The sequence below is a fragment of the Ceratotherium simum genome, chromosome 35 (genome assembly GCF_057802395.1).
Source record: "Ceratotherium simum simum isolate JZ-2026a chromosome 35, ASM5780239v1, whole genome shotgun sequence".
NCBI lineage: Eukaryota > Metazoa > Chordata > Mammalia > Perissodactyla > Rhinocerotidae > Ceratotherium > Ceratotherium simum.
In genome coordinates this window covers 12,474,122-12,494,098 of record NC_141934.1, presented here as the reverse complement: position 1 = coordinate 12,494,098, position 19,977 = coordinate 12,474,122, and the positions used below count along the sequence as shown (strand labels likewise).

The window sequence follows — 19,977 nt, the reverse complement described above, 5'->3', positions numbered from 1 at the left end:
ACTATGGAAACCTATGACAAAGAGAAAATGTTCACAGCAGCCAGAGAGTGGAATAAGACACGGCACTGTGAAAGGAACAGTAATGTGGCTGACCTGACTGTGACATCTTAAAAGAAATCATAAACAGAAAGGTAGACAATGAAATGGCCGTCTTCAAAGGAATGAAAGAGAGAAAACTGCCAACCTAGAATTCTATTCCCAGCAAAAATTTCCTTCAAAAATGAAGATGAAATAAAGATATTTTCAGACAAATACTGGGAGAATTTGTCGGTAGTGGACCTGTGTTACAATAAATACTAAAGAGAGATTTGGGCAGAAGGAAAATGATCCCAGATGGATATACGGGAAGGAAAAAAGGATGTTATAAAGGGTAAATATGTATGTAAAATGTAAATGAATGTTGACCATGCGAAACAATGATATAATGTTTTTAGATTTTAAAAAGCACATAAAATTAAAATGTACGACAGTAGCCCAAAAGGCAGGAGAGGGGTTAAGGAAGTTAACGTATTTTAAGATTCTAGGATTATTGGGGGGGGATAGTAAAAGTAATAATTTGCATTGGCGTGTAATGGGTTAAGGATGCATATTGTAATCTCTAAGGTAACTTTTAAAAGAATAAACTGTGTGTATCTGACAAGTTAAAGAGGGAAAATGGAATAAAACAACATTGGATTAATCTAAAAAAAGACAAAAAAGGAATGAAAGGGGAACGTAAAATAGATGGATCAAATTGAAAACAGATTTTTCAGATGGTGGCTGTAAATCTGTCTGTATAAGTAATTACATTTAATGTAAATGGACTAAATACTCCAAGTAAAAGTCTAAGTTTGTCTGCCTGGATAAATAACCAAATGCTATTTTATATGCTGCTTACAAGTGACATACTTAAACAGAAGGATGGAAGAGGATATACAATACAAACATTAACCAAAGCAAAGCTGGTATAGTAACACTAATATCAGACAAAGTACATGGCAATGCTACTTGGAGATGAAGAGAAATTATTTCATAATGATAAAGGGGTCAGTATCACAATCTTAAATCTGTATGTTACAAATAACAGAACTTCAGAATATATAAAGCAAAAATGGACAGATCTAAAACAACTCTACATTTCTAGTGGGAGACATTAACACATACTCTTCAAGAGCTTATAGAACAAACAGACAAAAAATTAGTGAGAATGTAGAAGATATTAATAAAGTGATGAATATACTTGGCCTGATTGACATATATAGAATGCTGTACTTAGCAAAAATAGAATTTGCCTTCTTTAAAGTACACATGGAAGATTTATCAAAATAGATCATATGCTGAGCCCTAAAGAAAGCTTCTACAGATTTCAAGATCAAAACTGTTCGGAGTATTCTCTGATCATAATAGAATGAAGCTCAAAGTTAATAACAGAGTTTACTAAGAAACCCTTAACTGCCTGGAATGAATACACTTCTAAATAATTTGTGTGTCAAAGAAGAAATTGAAACAGAACTTAGAAAATATTTTTAATTAAAATATATTTAAGAAATAACGTATGCTATTATTATTAGCATGATGTATCTTTACCCTAAAGTATTTTAAATGGTCCAAAGAAAGCAAAACATAATTAGAACTGGTGTTAGTAATCTTTGTACAAGTTTGAAAATCGGAGGGATATTCTTTTCTTCCTTGTTTTTGGTTTTTTGAAAACTTGATATTTTTCTATACTTTTAAAATTATATTAATGTATTTCCAAGAAGAATGGTCAAATTATGATGTACGTTTAGCATCATGTAAAAAAAAGTAAGCTAAATCCAAAAGGATTTTACGTAGTACAAAGTAACTATTATTTCAGTCTGAATCATTATCAGGCATTTTATCTGGATGAGTATCACAGCTTGATCTGTCAAAAAAAAAAATTTCTTTCTTGTGTTCTTAAAAGCTTCACCTCTCCCGTTTCAGCATGTCCTGAGTTGCCTTGTCAAATTCAGGGAAATCTCCTTTAATAGATAAATTTCGCCAGGTTGAATCAGATGGGCAATCTACTTGGGGTTATTTCTTAAGCATTTCTTGCCAGTATGGTGGTGACTGCTGATGTGTTTCCATTTGAACTTTAAACATTGGAGTTTCTCTTTGTTGGCTTGCTCCCCAGCTCTTCTCGCCTGTCTTCTGGCTTGGCACACGATGGATCTGGTTCATCAGATTGTCCCCTCGGAGAATAATGCTTCTAAGCTCCTCAGCAGCATGCTCTGTATCTTTTGTTGAAGATACCGTCCAGCCTTGGGGCTTCAAATACAGTTCTTTAGATCAGTGAAGCCTTTAAGCATTGAGGTTATCAGTCATTCTTCTCTGACTCCTTGGTTGCATCAGTCTCATTATTTCTGGTTGTTTTATGACCCCAATCCCTGGAAAACTCTTGTCAGATATCTTGCAATGTATATTTTGTGCATTCTATTTCCACTTTCCTGTGTTCCCAGGCTTTTAATGCTTACCATTTCCTGTGCATTAAAGTCCTCATAGCTTATCCTGACATGCACGTAGCTCTATATTAGTTATTACCTACCGCTCCCTCTGTTTCTTTCTCCACCTTCTTACATAGAACTTCCACTAACCAGCATTCCCCAAACCCCCTGAGCCTGTTCTTCTTTTTGTCGCTTTTCTTATGTCCTTGCCCCAGCCTGGAATGCTGCTTCCCCTTCTCGGCTTGTGGAAGCCTACCTTCTTTTACGGTCTAGCTCGTTGTCTATAATCTCTAAGAAGTCTGTCTGTATAGCTACCGCAGTCTTCCGTGATTGCTCACCCCTCTGATTCTCGCACCATTCATTGTCTCGAATGCTCACGTAATGCTTATTATACGCTTGCTGTGTCTGTGCGTGTAATCAGTATTTTCATCTGGACCATTATTTGACTCAGTCAGAAGGCCTAGCTGGGATCTAGGTGCAGCTGTGCCTCTCACTTGCTGTGGGATGTGGGGCCAGTCACTGAGCAAACTCTGAAGCATCTACCTTGTTTCAGACCTGGAGCTGACAGACGCTCACAGTACACTGTCCCGTACTTGAGGAGCTCACAATATGGGGCCTTAATATTAGAGCTTCTGTTACCTCATCTATGAAATGAGGTTAGTAATCATCTCCTGCTACTTCACGGGCTAATTGTGAGGCTAAATAGGATACTGGATGCATAATTGCTTTCTAAACCATAGTATTTATGATGTGCTATTTAGGCACATGGGAGGCTGTAATAGAGTGGTTAAGAGTTCAAGCTCTGAATTCAGACTGCCTAGTTACTAGCTGTGTAAACTTGGGCAAGCGGTCTGGCTTCCCTACGTGGGTTTCCTCAGCTAAGAATTAGAGTGAAAGCAGTGCCTGTCTGTTAGGGTTGTCGTGTGTGACTGCAACACACCAGAACAGGGCCCGACATGTTGTTACTGCTCACCGTGTTGATTTATACACTTCCTTGTTCCAGTTAGATTTAGAGGCAGCTGATAAAAATATGTATATTATACCTAGATTTAGAAATAAATCGTGGAAAACAGAAAATAAATATAAGATCAGAGGTAAAGTTACTATATAGGCTTTTCTTCACTCATTCAACCAGTGTTTATCAAACACCAATGCTGGGCCAGGCATTGCTTGGATGAACAAGATAGACCAAGTCCTTGCTTTCTCTGAGCTTCTATTCTATTTCTTTGAGTTTCTATTGAGGGAAACAGACAATAGACAAGTAATAAACAGGAAACGTATCAGGAAGTAATAACCGCTATGCTCTGAACAGACTTGAAACTCACTGTGAGTTCTTGTGACTTGGGGGCCACTTTAGGTTGATGGGTCAAAGACCGACTCTCTGAAGAAGTGGCGTTTAAACTGAGACTTGAATGACAAGGAAGCTAATCTTTTGAAGATGGGAGCAGGGTGAGGAGGGAGAGCATTTTAGGGTGAAGTCACGGCTAAGATGTAGCCCCTAATGTGGTGGGAAGAACGTATTTGAGGCACTGAAAGAAAACCAGTGTGGTGTGGTCGGAATGGATGAGAGGGGCGGGGTAGTGTGGGATAGATCAGGTCGAAGACAGAGAGAGGATTTGGGGGCCAGAGTAACAAATTTAGATTTTATTCTAAAGCCAATGGAAAATTTAAAATGGGAGTGTTAGGTAAATATTTCCTAACTATCAATTAGATCAAGGTGGTTGATGTGATCTACATACCTCTTTACTGATTTTATGTCTAGTTGTTCTATCAGTTGCTGAGAGAAGGGTGATAAAATCTCCAACTGGTTGTAGAATTGTCTATTTCTTCTTTTTATTGTCATTTTTTTCATGTATTTTGAAGCTCTGTGATTAGGTGCATATACATTGAAGATTGTTATGTCTTTTAATATGAAATGTCCCTCTTTCTTGCTGGTAATATTCTTTGTCTTGAAAATGACTTCACTGGACATTCATATAGCCACTTCAGTGTCCTTATGCTTACTGTTTTCATGATATAACTTTTCCCATCCACTTCCTACTAGTGTTTTTATATATAAAGTGTATTTCTTTTAGACAGATATAAAAGTGTCTCATCCCACCCCTCTCATTTCTGACAGTCTCTGCATTTTAGTGGAGTAATTTTAGATATTGTGTTAATCCTTTGTGGGGTTTGCTGAGTTTCTTAAATCTGTAAATTTATATCTTTCACCAAATCTGGTAAAACCTGGGCCATTATTTCTTAAAACATGTTTTCTACCTCAATCTCTCTTTCCCCTCTTTCTGGGACTCCAATTATATGTATGTTTGATTTTTGGATATTGTAAATATCATTGATGCCCTGTTCAATTTTTTCCCCAAGTATTTTTTCTTTCTGTTCTTCAAATTGGGTAATTTCTACGGATTCGTCTTCAAATTCATTGGCTCTTCCTTTTGACATCTCTAGTCTGCCGTTGTGTCCATCCATTGAATTTTTTATTTCAGATATTGTGTTTTGTAGTTTTAAAATTTCTATTTGGTTCTTTTCATAGTTAATATTTTTTCTGCTGCTGTTTCCTATCTCTTTATTTGTTACATGCATATTTTCTGGTATGTCATTGAGTATAGCTATAATAGCTGCATTAAATCCTTGTCTGATGAGTCCAACATCAGAGTCACCTTGGATTGGCCTTCATTCTCTTGCATTTTCCACATTCTCCACATTTTCCTGTTTCTTCATGTGTAGAATAATTTTAGACTATATCTTGTACATTGTGATTGATGTATTGTAGATACTGTAAACTCCGTATGCTTCTCTAAAGGGTATTGATGTTTTGCTTTAGCAGGTAACTTGGCTTACTCAAGCTTCAAGCTCTTCTTGTACAGTGGGTAGCAGCTGAATCTTGTTCAGTTCTTTTAGCCCTAGCTGGACTGCTGTGGGTCTGCCATGTGTGTAAGTCATTATGGGGTCCAATAGAGATTTTGACATAGTTTATACAGACAATTTTGGAATTCCCCCTCTCTGGCTCTTTATTTTCAGGAATATTCTCTCTTACTTTCCAGCTTCTGTTTGATGCCCCTTCCCCATTATCTGTGTACTTTTGGTCACTCTCCATTGTAGTTGGGTTTTATATATGTGCAGAATTTACAGTTGTTTTCCCAGGAGTATTGTTCTGGTAGCAGTTAGTTGGCTATTGCCTGAAGCAGAGCCTGGGTTTGTGATATGTTTTGAGTGTAAATCCAAGATGATTGGCTGATGAACTGGTTGTAGGGAATGGTGGGGGGAGGGTGTGAGAAAAGAGCGGAATCAATGATGATTATTCCTTTTTTGACTTAAGCAACTGGGAGGATCGTTTTACTCATGTTTGTGATAAAGAACACTAGGGGAAGAGTATGTTTGGTTGGGGTAGAGGGGATGTGAAAATGTCAAATAGCAAGTTAGATATTTAGACTCTGGAGCTCAGGGGAGAAGTGAGTCCTGGAGATGCAGTCTTAGTCATCGGAATATAATTAGTAATTGACACTGTGGGAATGAACAGCTCTACCTAAGGAGAATATAGCAGGTGAAAAAGGGGTGCCCCAGCACCATGCTCTCAGGCACTTCAGTAGTTAGAAGTCCAGCAGGGGAGGAAGAACTGCCAAGGGAGACTGAGGAAGAGGAGCCAGTATGGCCAGCCCCTGGCGAATGTAGATCACAGAAGTCAGAGAAGAAAGCTTGAGAGAAGGTGGGATTGGACAACTGAGTTGAATGCTGCTGAGAAGTCAGTGAAGCTAAGGACAAAAGACAGACCCTTGATAGGGCAAGGCAGAGGCGCTTAGTGACTTACTAGACCGTCTCACTGGGGTGGCAGTGGAACACGCGAGAGGTGAGAAAGTGGACACTGTGACAGCTGTGGACACAAAGTGCTTGCTCTTAGGGTTCTGGTTGTTTAGGCTACATGCTCAGCTGTGAGTGTTGTGACCGCCAAAGCAGAAAGGGACGGTATGATCGGTGAATGTCTATCATTGATGACGATGCTTCTGTTCTGCCGGAGGGAACTTTTTGACCTCAGGCCCCTGCCTGCTCAGGTGACCTGGACAACCTAACTGCCAGAATTAGAGGTGGCATTTTCTATACATATGCTACAATAAGGACATCCTGTCCAGAGTTAGTTGATAGTTGACTGCATGTTCTTTAATTAGTGGTCTTACTGATAATTCAAAATTCATTTTGTGTTACAGCCTCAGATACTTTAGGCTTTTACTTTGCCTACTAAGAGTTACCTTTTCTGTTGTTCAAGTTGGAGTTAATGAGGCCCAAGGCTCTTAATAACGCCAATATCGTGATTCAGAGTATCCTTTGCCCAAGGAACTAGAATTTTCTGTAGAGTCGGATTATTACAGTTCATGGAAAACTTCCATAGAATCAGCATTTGTTTAACTAGGTGTCAGCTTGCTTTATAGGCCCTGTGGAACATAGACTTAGATGTCATTACACTTGTTTTCAAGCATAATAATTCCATGAAGGCTTTATTCCTTGAGTTTGTTCATATGTCTAGGCAGAAGCATTTGCCTTTGGTTCACTAACAGTCGACCTGTCTTATCCCAGCATTCTGACGTTAACCTTTGGACCTATCTAAAACAAAACAACAAAAGAAGTCAACCAAGCCAGAGTCCTTTGTTTATTTTCTGACTCTGCTTAGGATTTTGGTGTCAGGCCTCTCTTGCCTTGCAGCTACCACGTTTGCATCTGGCATATGTTCGAGCTCTTCAAACTTGTCTGACTGACAAGTTGACTTAGAATGGTTAAGCTGGGTCCTTTGGTTATGCCAACATTGCTGGATTGCTTCTTCGTTAAAACAGTCTTTTCCTCTTGGATGGGGTATCGGCTTACTCCAGTGTGCCTGCCTTTATGTCAGGTTTTATTGTCTTTTCCAAGACTCCACTCTAAGCCCTGGACTTGTGAGTTTCAGCTGTCTCAGTGTAACACTGATGATACTTCGGGGCAATTAAGATGATCCCAGTCCTTTCTCAGTGTGTGAACCAGCTAGCCTTCATGTAGGACCTCAGTATTTCGCATACCCCCCTCCCTGCCAACCATGCTCTTTCTTTATCAGAAATTCTTATAGGATTTACTGATTTTGATTTCGAAACTGTCAACCCCAGATATAAAGTAAAAGGGTAACTTTTATTTCTATTCAGTTTATACTCTCTCCCATAGGAGTAGTTAGCCCCAGCTTTATCATACCAGAATAAAGAACATGCAGATATTATGAACGTCAATGTAATAACTGGCTACCTGTTAGAAACATTTTTCTTTCCAAAAACAAATCATACGAAGTAATTAGTCATTATATTGAAGATCTTTGCTGCAGTCTTCCAACCAGCTCCGTATTTCATTTGTGTTTCCATTCTCTTCTTGTCTTTTGGATTAAAAGTATTTCTGTAAATAAATAAAAACACGTTTCTAATCCAGAAGCTTCTGTTATCAGGTTAAAGCAATTGGGGTCATTTCCACATAAGGCAGACATTTCTAAAGCACATTTAATTACCTGGCTTGTCTTAACACCAGTCAGGTTACCTTCCTTAAGTTAGCAAAATATACTCTTTGAAGTAACCTTTCTGTTAATACTTTTGTAGTGCAGGTGAGTTTCCAACCTGAAAAACCAATGCTTTTATCTATCGGTTAGTGCCTTTCTAAAATATTTAGTTGATTAAAAAAATCGCTTTGCAGGAATCCTGACCATATATCTTTTCCTCTTGTTGGTTTTGTAACACTGTAGTTGAGTGAGAACGATCCCCAGCATAACTCTTAGAACTGAATTACAGCCAAATTTAAATTATTTGTTCTTTGGAAAGGAGAATTGGCAAGGATACATGGTCCGTGGCCGATGTATTGTAAGATAATTGTAACCATGGCAGTATTTGTTTTCTAATATTGTGTTTCTAAATTTAAGTGATGAAGTTCATCATAGTGAAAAAAATCCATTTGTATCTTTCAAGTTCAATTTAAATTATTCCAACTTCATTATTACAACATTAGAAGTAGTTGTTTCCTGTGCAATAGCCAGTTCAGTAATTTGCCTGATCTCATAGTAATATCTTTTAATAAGGTAAGTTTCTAGGAAGACATTCCTAACAATGCTAATTTTTAAAAATCTAGATAAAAGAATATGAAAAGCTTGAGAATGAGGAAGATCGCCTTTGTAGAAGTCGGCAAATCTACGATACCTATATCATGAAGGAGCTGCTGTCTTGTTCACATGTAAGCGCTTCTTTTGGTTCTGTTACTGTATGTGGATAAATACGAGACCATCTTCCATGTTTCCAGAATGAAAGTCAGATAAGAGGAGATGTTTAAAAGTTAAACGATCGTCATCCAGGATGAAACCTACTTCTTCTGTTTTGTTGTTTCTTTCCTGATAATGCTGATCCAGTGTCTCTTGCTCCATATACGCTTCCAAAAGCGGATACTTTCGCTGCAAAAATTGATAAAATAGCTAGTTCAGGTCAATGGAATAAAAGGCTAATCTCAATTCTAGACTTTCCAAAGGAAGTTCAGCTTTATTGTTTTTAATTGATCTATACTTTAACAATTAGGCTAATCAAATATTGATAGATATAAATCTTAAATGGTTTATTTGACTCAATAAGGAGGATTATAATTATGATGTTAATTTTGTTCATTAATAGTTAAATAATGGTTGAGATCATTTTTTTCCCGTTGTAAATCAGGTGTACACTCCAATTTGGCCGTTAGGATAAACCAGCTTCCCAGGAAAGTCTTCTACCAAGAGTGAGTGGGATAATGAATAATGAAAATTTACCATGTAATCTCTCTACACTAAGACTGTTTTCCAAAGGAGTGTCCTAATAGTCCTGGCCTGCTGAGTCCGATTCAGTAGCCGCTAGCCACATGTGGTTATTTAAATTTAAATTAATTAAAATCAAATGGAATAAAAATTTAATTCCTGACTTCCTCATGAGCCATATTTCAGGTGCTCAACATCCACTTGTGGCTAGTGGCGCCTGTATCAGACAGCACAGATCCACAGCATTTCCATCACCCCAGAAAGTTTGATTGGATAACGCTGGTGATGATAATGACATATGTTAGTGCTTCTATATTTATTGTGCTGTTTACAATTCCCACTGACTTTTGAATAGCTGTGGCTAAAGATGACACCTCTTGTAGCATACATTGCTTATGGTTCTCATCTGCCTTGTAGTAGAAAGAATTTCAGAGCTAGAGCTAATCATTCCTGCTCTCTGCCTTGCTACCTTGCTGGAGAATGGTTGAACCTTGGAAAATGCCAAATGTTCACTGGGAAAGCCTCTGTAAGCTTAGTTTTCATGGAGCTCAGCAATTTGGAGGGTTTCTAGCAGTAGGATATGCTTTTTAAGCTTTTCTTCTTCTTGTGCATTATTGAAGAAGACGTAATTTGAAGTTTTAGGGGAGGCTAGAGTGTGTAATTCTCGTCAGTGTCGATTCCATTCTTTTAGACCCAATTCCCCTCTGCTGTGGACACAGCAAGGCTTCCCTTACCCCAGAGCCTTTTACCACCTTGGCTTAGCTTTGTCATCCCGGCATTTAATTCTTAAGTATATTTTCATTTTCAATTATATAGTAGAAATTTTACATTTTTAGGACCCTATTATCAGCTAATTGAGGGATGTATGCATTTAATAAGGTGATAAGATTCTTTACACTTTTTTATAACCCTAATCTTGAGCTCATGTTGAGCTAGATATGTCAGTCAGACACCCTCACGATTATCTTCCTTCTCCACATGGTTTCTAAGAACTCTGGAAGCTCGGAGGAACAAGCATCCTGTTTGGATTGCCCACAAATACCCAACAGATTTTTTAAGAATGCATGTTAATGTAATTACCATAGGTTACTGTTCAGTCATTGTTGTGTTAAATTATATGTTGTGATATTGTATAACATGCAGAGGTTTGTTATGTTTTGTATTTGTGGAAAAAAATATTGTTTTTGATTTTTAAAAGCCATTCTCAAAGCAAGCTGTAGAACATGTACAAAGTCATCTATCCAAGAAGCAAGTGACATCAACTCTTTTCCAGGTAGGATAAAATTATGTCCAAATACATATTTCTAATTTGCTTAACCGTTGGACTTGGTGACATTCTCTGTGCGTGTGTGAATGTACTAGAGGAATTGATATATAAAACTGTATGCTTATCTGGAGGTTTATCTGGAACAACTGAAGTTTAGTATTGCTCGTCTTCTCATTGAAATGAGAAATGTTCTTATACCAACATCCTTCGTAAAGGCTTTCCTGAAAAAAGTCACTAGAACTTTCTGGTATTTTCTATAAATTATCAAGACAAGACACTGGAGTAAAAAGCCTTTTCCCATTTGACATTCCAGGCGCCTGTGATGAGCAGGGACTTTACAAGATTTATTTTGTGGTGCTAGAAGTGTCAATCCTCGCGAGGATTATCCCACAGATGAAATATATCCATTTTCAGGCATCAGGAGTGAATGTTTGAACGACCTTGGGGTCATCACTGGGGAATTGGATTTTGCCTCGGCTCCTCATATCTTGAACACAACACAGTCATGTAGATTTAAATGACAAGACTTGGAAAACTAAATCCACAGCTGATGGGCCTATGTATTTGCTGCCCTTTAGATGTGATGGTTTCTCCTCCCCAAAGCCTTTTCTATCCTGTGTGTTTTCTATCGAGGTGGCACTGGCTTGCAAGGACATGGTCAAATTTTCAAATGGATAATGTACCTTTTATGTCTCTATGATGTATAAGAAATATGAAAGAATGCCATTAAGTGATGTAATGATTTTCATAAATGGAAATAATTAATTTATCCTTTTCTTGGATTATTCAGTCAGTTACAGAGAAGTAAGTTGATTTTTGCTTTGGTGTCTTATGACAGGATTTATTTATTTTTGCAAAATGAATCTATTCTATAAAGAAAATACTAATTTGGCTCTTGGAACATTTGGATGCAGTAACAAATTGGGTGTTACCTTTCTGCCAAAATAATTAGACTATTAATTAATGAAAATAATTAGATAATTAGGACTTTTCTTAAAATGTAGGACCTGTCTATGTAGTCTAGTTGGTTGTGAGCTTGGGCTCTGAAATCCATTGACCTGGGTTTAAATCCCAGGGCCATGGCTGGGAGTCCCTGGGCAAGCTACTGCACTTCTGACTTCAGTTTTCTCATCTGTAAAGTGGAGATGACATGGACTCTCCCTCAGAGACGGGGGTCTTGAGGATTCTGTGAGACAGGTGCACGTGAGTTGCTTTGAACTGAGCCTGCCTGTCGCAGTGCTCATAAATGTTAGCTATTATCAGATATTTTACATTCAAAAAGTACGATGTGAATATCTGCTTTTGGTTGTCTCCATGATATTTTAGCATCAGAATTTCAGTTTCCAGCTGACTCTGACATGGTTCATTGACAGTCTTACAGTCCGTTACATTGAACATTGCTAAATTATCCTCACAGTATATGGATTTCACAACTCAGATTTTAACTTTTCCTGTAGCATAAGTAACATTAAAAAAAAAAGCATTCCAGGTGAGATACAAAGACCACCAAGATTCTTTTCAAGATTCATGCCTTCAAGGAACATTCATTTAGAAGCTACTTCTTCAGTATATCTTTTAAAAACACTTTAGTGATTTGTTCATAAAAAATTAAATGAAAATAATGTTTTGGTAAAATAGATATAGAATGGATGGTACTCTTATTAGGTGAAAGAAATAGTCATTATTAAGTGGATTAAAATAAGGAGTGTATTAGTGCCATTCAGTGTAACGTGTACCATCACTGCATTGTGATTAGAGTATAAATAGTTATACCTTTGGTTGTTCTGTTTATAGAGGTACATTAACCATAAAGTGCGTTGAAGTTCTTTGAGTTGAAATTTCTTTTTTCCCCAGCTTTATTGAAGTATAATTGACAAATATTGTATATAATTTAAGATATACAGTGTGATGTTGTTGTTTTATTTTTTAAAATATTTATTTATTGAGGTATCATTGATCTACAACATTATATTAGTTTCAGATGTATAATAATGATTCAGTATTTGTATATATTGCAAAACAATCACTGTAATAAGTCTAGTTAACATCCATCACCATACATAGTTACAGAATTTTTTTCATATGGTGAGAACTTTTAAGATCTACTCTCTTAGTAACTTTCAAATATGCAATCCAGTATTATTAACTATATTCATCTTGCTGTACGTTACATCCCCAGGACTTATTTATTTTATAACTGGAAGTTTGTACCTTTTGACTCTCTTCACGCATTTCACCCACCCCCCACCTCTGATAACCACCAATCTGTTTTCTATGAGCTTGTGTTTTTTTTTTTTAGATTCCACGTGTAAATGAGATCATACGGTATTCGTCTTTCTCTGACTTACTTCACTTAGCATAATCCCCTCGAGCTCCGTCCATGTTGTCACAAATGGCAAGATTTCATTCTTTTTTATGGCTGAATAATATTCCATTGTATAAATAAATACCACACGTTCTTTATCCATTCATCCGTTGATGGACACTTAGGTTGTTTCCATGTCTTGGCTGTTGTACATAATCCTGCAGTGAACATGGTGATGCAGATATCTTTTCAAGGTAGTGTTTTCGCAGTGTGGTGTTTTGATATATGTGTACATTGTGAAATGGTTACCACAATCAAGCTAATTAACATAGCCATCACCTTACATGATTACTTTTTTGTGTGTGTGGTAAGAACACTTAAGATTTATTCTCTTAGCAAACAGATTTCAAGTATACAATACAGTGTCATTAGCTATAGTCACCATGCTAAACATGGGATCCCCAGAACTTATTCATCCTGCATAACTGGAAGTTTGTATTCTTTTTTTTTTTTATTGATGTCATAATAGTTTATAACATTGTGAGATTCCGTTGTACTTTATTATTTGTCAGTCACTGTATAAATGCGCCCCTTCCCCCCTTGTGCCCATCCCCCAACCTGTTTTCTCTGTCCATGTGTTAGTTTATATTCCACATATGAGAGAGGTCATACAGTGTTTGTCTTTCTCTGTCTGGCTTATTTCACTTAACATACCCTCCAGGTCCATCCATGTTGTTGCAAATGGGACGATTTTGTCTCTTTTATGGCTGAGTAGTATTCCACCGTGTGTATATATATATATATATATACATACCACATCTTCTTTATCCAATCATCAGTCGAGGGACACTTGGGTTGCTTCCACTTCTTGGCTATAGTAAATAATGCTGCAGTGAACATAGGTGTGCATAAGCCTCATTGGATTGTTGATTGCAAGTTCTTTGGCTAAATACCCAGAAGTGGGATAGCTGGATCATAAGGTATTTCTATTTTTAATTTTTTGAGGAATCTCCATACTGTTTCCCATAGATGCTGCACCAGTTTGCATTCCCACCAGCAGTGAATGAGTGTTCCCTTTTCTCCACAACCTCTCCGACATTTGTTATTTTTTGTCTTGGTGATTATAGCCATTCTAACAGGTGTAAGGTGATATCTTAGTGTAGTTTTGATTTGCATTTCCCTGATGATTAGTGATGTTGAACATCTTTTCATATGCCTGTTGGCCATCTGTGTATCTTCCTTGGAAAAATGTCTGTTCATATACTCTGCCCATTTTTTGATTGGGTTATTTGTTTTTTTGTTGTTCATTTGTGTGGGTTCTATATATTATGGAGACTAACCCCTTGTTGGATATATGATTTGCAAATATTTTCTCCCGATTGGTGGGTTGTCTTTTCATTTTGATCCTGGTTTCCTTTGCCTGGAAGTTTGTATTCTTTGACCAACATCTCCCCATTTCCCCCACCCCCCAGCCCCTGTCAACCACCATTCTATTCTCTGCTTTTATGAGTTCAACTTTTTTAGATTCCATATATAAGTGAGATCATACAGTATTCGTCTTTTTGCATCTGGCTTATTTCACTTAGCATAATGTCCTCCAGATTCATTCATCCATGTTGTCACGAATGGCAGAATTTCCTTCTTTTTAAAGGTTGAATATGTAATATATATATCCATCCCACATTTTCTTTTTCCATTCATCCATTGACAGACACTTAGGTTGTTTCCATGTCTTGGCTATTGTGAATAATACTGCAATGAATGTGAGAGTGCAGTTATCTCTCCTAGATACTGATTTCATTTCCTTTGGCTATCTACCCAGAAGTGGGATTGCTGAATCATACGGTAGTTCTATTTTTAATATTTTGAGGAACCTCTATACTGTTTTCCATAGCGGCTGCACCAATTTACATTCCCATCAACAGAGCACAAGCGTTCCCTTTTCTCCACATCCTCACCAACGTTTGTTAGCTCTTATCTTTCTGATAATAACCATCCTAGCAGGTGTGAGATGATAGCTCCTTGTGGTTTTGATTTGCATTTCCCCGATGATTGGTGATGTTGAGCACTTTTCATGTATGTATTGGCCATCTATATGTCTTCTTTTGAAAATTGTCTATTCAGGTCCTTAGCCCGTTTTTTAACCAGGTTGTTTGGTTTTTGCTATTGAGTTGAGTTCCTTTTATGTTTTGGGTATTAACCCCTTATCAGATATATGGTTTGCAAATATTTTCTCCCATTCTGTAGGTTGCTTGTTCACTCTATTGATTGTTTCTTTTGCTGTGCAAAAGATGTTTAGTTTGATGCAATCCTACTTGTCTATTTTTGCCTGAGCTTTTAGTGTCATATCAAAAAAAATCATTGCCTAGCCCAATGTCAAGGAGCTTTTTCCCCTATCTTTTCTTCTAGTAGTTGTATGTTTAAGTCTTATGTTTAAGTCTCTAATTCATCTTGAGTTGATTTTTGTATATGGTGTGAGATAAGAGTCCCATTTCATTCTGTATGTGGGTATCTAGCTTTCCTAACACCGTTTGTTGAGAGACTGTCCTTTCCCCATTGTATGTTCTTGTCCTCTTGTCGAAGATCAGTTGACCATATATGTGGATTTATTTCTAGACTGTTGTTTCATTGGTCTGTCATGTCTGTCTTTCTGTCAGTTACTGTTTTGATTACTATAGCTTTAAAATATATTTTGAAATCAGGAAGTGTGATGCCTGAGTTGAAATTTCTTATCAAGGAGAAGAAGGTAGTGAAACAAAAGTGCTCTGAAAGGAGATGCAAAATCCTTTTTATTAAATTCTTTTGTTTGCAAAATTGATGTTAGAAATAAGTAACGACGTAGGCAACATTTGGTGGCAAGGGTTGGGAGGGGTCCTGGGTGCCTACGATGTGCCAGGCCTTGGGCTCGGCTCTCACCACTCTTAATCTTGTTAATTCTCATGTAGCCTTGCAAATTAGAGATGCGATCCTATTTTACAGATGGGGGACTGAGAATCAGCGAGGGGAAGCAGTTTGCTCATGAGCCCACTGTTGAACTCGGGCTTTGCGCTGTTTACTTGACATATTTTGTGGTTCTTTTTGGTGAAAAGTGGCAATATGGTGTATTATGTGCAGTCTTAACAATTTCTAGTGACCTTTGTCTTTTATTTTGTTAGCAGAAAGTATGGGATGTTTGATAAAATATGAAAGAAAAATACTAATTAACATTATAGCTTTTGTAAATAGAAAATTGGTGATGTACAAATTTAGCCTCTTTGTAGAACTTTGAACTCTTGACTGGTTTTGTCTTTTGAACCTCTGAGACTTGCGGCCCTCAGTCTTTCGCATCTAGAGGGCTCGGCTAAGAGAGAGATCGTATGTTGTCATGGAATCATAGGGTTTCAGAGCTGGAAAGAGCTTCAGAGAGAGAGTTCAGCTTCCACTTTTACCAAGGAGGGAACCGTTTGGTTTGAGTGACCAGTCCCAGCGCCCTGCCCGGGACAGAGACAGCCCTGCAAGGCGGCGGAGGCTGGCTTAGCCCCGAGTCTCCTTTCTGCCGCAGGAAGTGAGGCCCCAGGAGAGCTGCGGTTGTCAGCCCGTGTTGGTGACAGTGGTTTCTGCAGACTTCCTGGTCTTGTCACTTGCTTTGGACAGTTCCACGGTCTGGTCCTTCCTTTTTGCGAATTTTCAGAATGATCTGTGAAGACACAGAAAACATTAAATTTGAGTCATTCGAGTGTTGGGTAGGAAGATATTTTCCAAAACTATCAAACTGACTCTAGGCTGAACTGTGAAATGTTGGCATTTGATATTTTTGTAGTTCCTGATTTAAAGTTCATCACATGGAAGAGAAAAGTTGATGCCGTTTATTCAGTCATGTGTAAAGCGGCATGAAACTGAAGGACATTGTTCTCCATGGGGGGATGAGCACTGCACGAGTGAGCCAGGAGCCCTTGCCTCCATCCTGGGTTAGCCACGAACTTGCTCAGAGACCCTGGGAAAGCACTTGCCTGCCGCGCCACAGCCTCCTCATGTGCCAAATGAGGAGTGGGATTAACTCTCCCCCATGTTACCATTAGCTCTGTGATTCCAAGAAGTAGAAAATCAATAAGTAACTAAAGAGTTTTAGTCTTTAAAACTCAATATTAATGCTGATAATTTATAATAATCACAGTTAATTAATGGTAATTTACAAGGATGTGCCACATAACTTACAGGGCCAAGTACAAAATGAAAATGTGGGCCCCTTGTTCGGAAATTACTAAGAATTTCAAGATGGCATCAGCAGGGCACTAAACCAAGCCCTGGGCTCTTCTGCACAGATCTCACGCCCATGAAGCTGACTCTGGTCATTTAAGAAGCATCTGTGACTTGCCAAGAGCCGTGCTAGGGGGTAGGCATGCAGTGGCAAACAGGATAGACCTGTCCTCGCCTTCATGGAGCATGCCATCGAGTGGTGTAGATAATGGTTATATAATCATGATGATGAATCCATTAGTGAACACTGGATAAGGGCCAAGAATTTGGGCAAGTACAAGATGCTGTGGGAGCACGTTAACTGGGAGCCCTAGGTAGTCCCAGTCTCACCGCTTTGTGTTTTTACTTTAATATGTTCCTATTTATGCAGTGTGGAATTTCTTTTCCATCCTTTCCAGCCATACATAGAAGAAATTTGTGACAGTCTTCGAGGCAACATTTTTCAAAAATTTATGGAAAGGTATGAAACTTTATGTATATATATAAAATCCTTTTTTATTGAGATAAATTTGACATATTATATTAGTATATATATAAAATCTTGGTGTAGGTATACTTCATTTTACTCAGTAAGTGCTGTCCTTAAAATGTGTGTTTATTCATTCAACCAGTATTTATTAACCGTGTCCTATGTGCCAGGTTTTGTGTTAGACTGTTTCCTCAATACCTTACATTATAATCTGTGATTTGCATAGCTTAACCTCTTTTTGACTTGTAGTTCTTTAGCTTCAAAATGCTCTAAAATTTAAACAGACTAGGGCACCTTAATACTAAACTATCTTATTGAGATACCTTTGCTAATACAAACACGACTCTATGATTTATTTAATTCATTTGGACTTTGAAATCATATCACCCAGAGTGGGACAAGCCTGCACTTGATTTTTTGTGTAAGAGAACTTGAGGATATAGGCAAATGTCTGTGGTCATATGCATCGTTAATATATTTAATAAATAAGTCCCTTTGGGTTACTCAAACTTTAGAGCATGTCTGTGATAGAAAATTCTGAAAATTGTCAATGATGCCTGTAAAAGGGTTCAGCTGATATGCTCTTCAGCATGTTGATTCTTCAGTTGATTCTTCAGTATTTTGAGTCCTCTGTGATAACACCCCTTTGGAATGGGACCTTCTAAAGCTGAATCTGCATTCACACTGACTGTACTTTTCTCCGTAAACTCGGCTCATTTCTAGACAGTTGACGTGATGGCTGTGTCTCCTTGCTGGAGCCACCTGCAGCTGTCCCCTAATTGCCCTTTAAGAACAAAGGCTGCTTCGCTGCAGTTTTTGTCCTCCACATATTCACAGAACTAAAGTAATTTAATAAAAAAAGTTGTGTTGTGATTCTACTAGAGTTCAAGAGATAATTTTATCCTGGAGTAGAGTCAATACTTTGGGAAACTAATATTCATGCAAATGACGCCACTTTTGTGAGGAGGAGCAGAAACTTGGCCAAAAAACAGTGGAATCAAATGGAGGGGATGGGTCGCTGGCTCAGGGCCGACTCCATCGCCGTTGGTTCTGAAATCTGGCCTTTTCCAACTCTTGGGTCAACTTAGCTTTTATATGACCCTTGAGGGAGAGGGGAGAAATGGGGATGGCAATTAGGATTGGGGAAGAGGTCACCTAACCCTCTGCCGGGCATCCTCTCTCTCGCCAGCAGGCACCTGCGTGGTCATTTTCTCCTGCTGACTCAGCCGTTCACGGTTACTGTCACAGGAAACGCAAGTGAAGCGGTCTGCACGCACACTGGATTTTCTGAGACAGTTAGCACTTTATGTCAGTGAATTATTTTTAAGGTCAATTTGTTCATTTTTATACCTTTTGGGGTTCTTTTTTTGTTAATACAGTCTCAAATTAGCATAAAAAAATCCTTTATCAGACCAAGAGTTTCGAGTCCTGGTTTTGAAAAGCACGAGCACTCCATACATAGATGCCTGTGGCCTTGGGCATCCTCAGGACCCTTGCACTGCAGTCTGATAATGAAGAGGAAGCCTTCAGCCGTGCAGGGGCTCGTCTCTCCCCTTCTCCTGAGGCCGAGCAGGGCGCCAGGCTAAGTTCCAGGCAGGGCTGAATCGGGAGGGGGCATTTTCCCTCTTCTGGATGAGGCCTGTGAGCCTCCTTCAGGCAGTGAGCTTCAGCTGCTTAAAATCTAAAGCCGGAGTCAGGGGTCAGAGTTACACATGCTTACCCCACCCCACCCTCACTGCACCCCAGTCATTTCTGTCTCTCTAACCTCTGAGTTTCCCTCTGAGGTGCTCCTAAGTTGTGTGCCAGGGCTCTGGCTGTCTGAGCCCTTTGTTGCCCAGGCTCTATTCTGTTCTCAGCCACTGGTCCTCTTCCATCAAGAGGCGCCCCTTCTAGTGACGAGGTGTTGCCTAGGCATAGGGCTCAAGGAAGCCCCGTGGACACGTGACTGAGTCTGGAAACCCAGGGGCCATCTGTACTTCCTAAAGAAGAAATCCTTACAGTAAACCCATACTTAATGGGCAAAATGTCTGTGTGAGGGTGTTCTTTTTTGGGGGGAGTGTGTTTTTGCAAGTTTGTAAAATGTGCCAGATCACTACCTGCTGTAGCCAGCTCTGAGCTCCAGCATCCGTGAGAAAAGAGAGCGTGAGCTAGCCCAGCACATCAAGTGGATTCAAAGTAACAGTCGTGGATTCATAAGTGCAGACCACACTCCAATGTGCTTGTGTCGTTTGCACTCACCATGCTTTAAAAAACTGTTTGAAATAACTCCCAGAAACTCTCAAAATATGATTTTATTTTAGCAACCTCATAGAGATGTTAGGAAGATCAATGACATGCTTTTTAAAAGTCATTTTAGATTCATCGAAAAAAAGATGCTATGTAATTACAAAGAATTCTTCTGCTTTTGGTTTTCAATTTGATTATTAGCCTCAGAAGTATTTTTAATAGATCCTTAGAAGGCATATTAAATGAAACCCCCAGGGACCTGGG

General features: G+C 38.5%; 1 protein-coding gene across 5 annotated transcripts in view; it reads left to right on the top strand.

Moving 5' to 3' along the window:
• The window catches only part of GRK3 (G protein-coupled receptor kinase 3), a 124,424-nt gene that overhangs the window by 51,475 nt on the left and 52,972 nt on the right, over positions 1 to 19,977 (top strand). For all 5 annotated transcript variants that reach the window (XR_015549964.1, XM_087424036.1, XM_087424037.1 and 2 more), the window contains 3 exons: positions 8,562 to 8,663; positions 10,409 to 10,483; positions 17,417 to 17,478. Coding sequence is in view for 4 of the 5 variants with exons in the window: in XM_087424036.1 (XP_087280162.1) it covers positions 8,562 to 8,663; positions 10,409 to 10,483; positions 17,417 to 17,478 (239 nt within the window). In the remaining variant the exon portion in view is untranslated. The remainder of the gene's footprint in view (positions 1 to 8,561; positions 8,664 to 10,408; positions 10,484 to 17,416; positions 17,479 to 19,977) is intronic.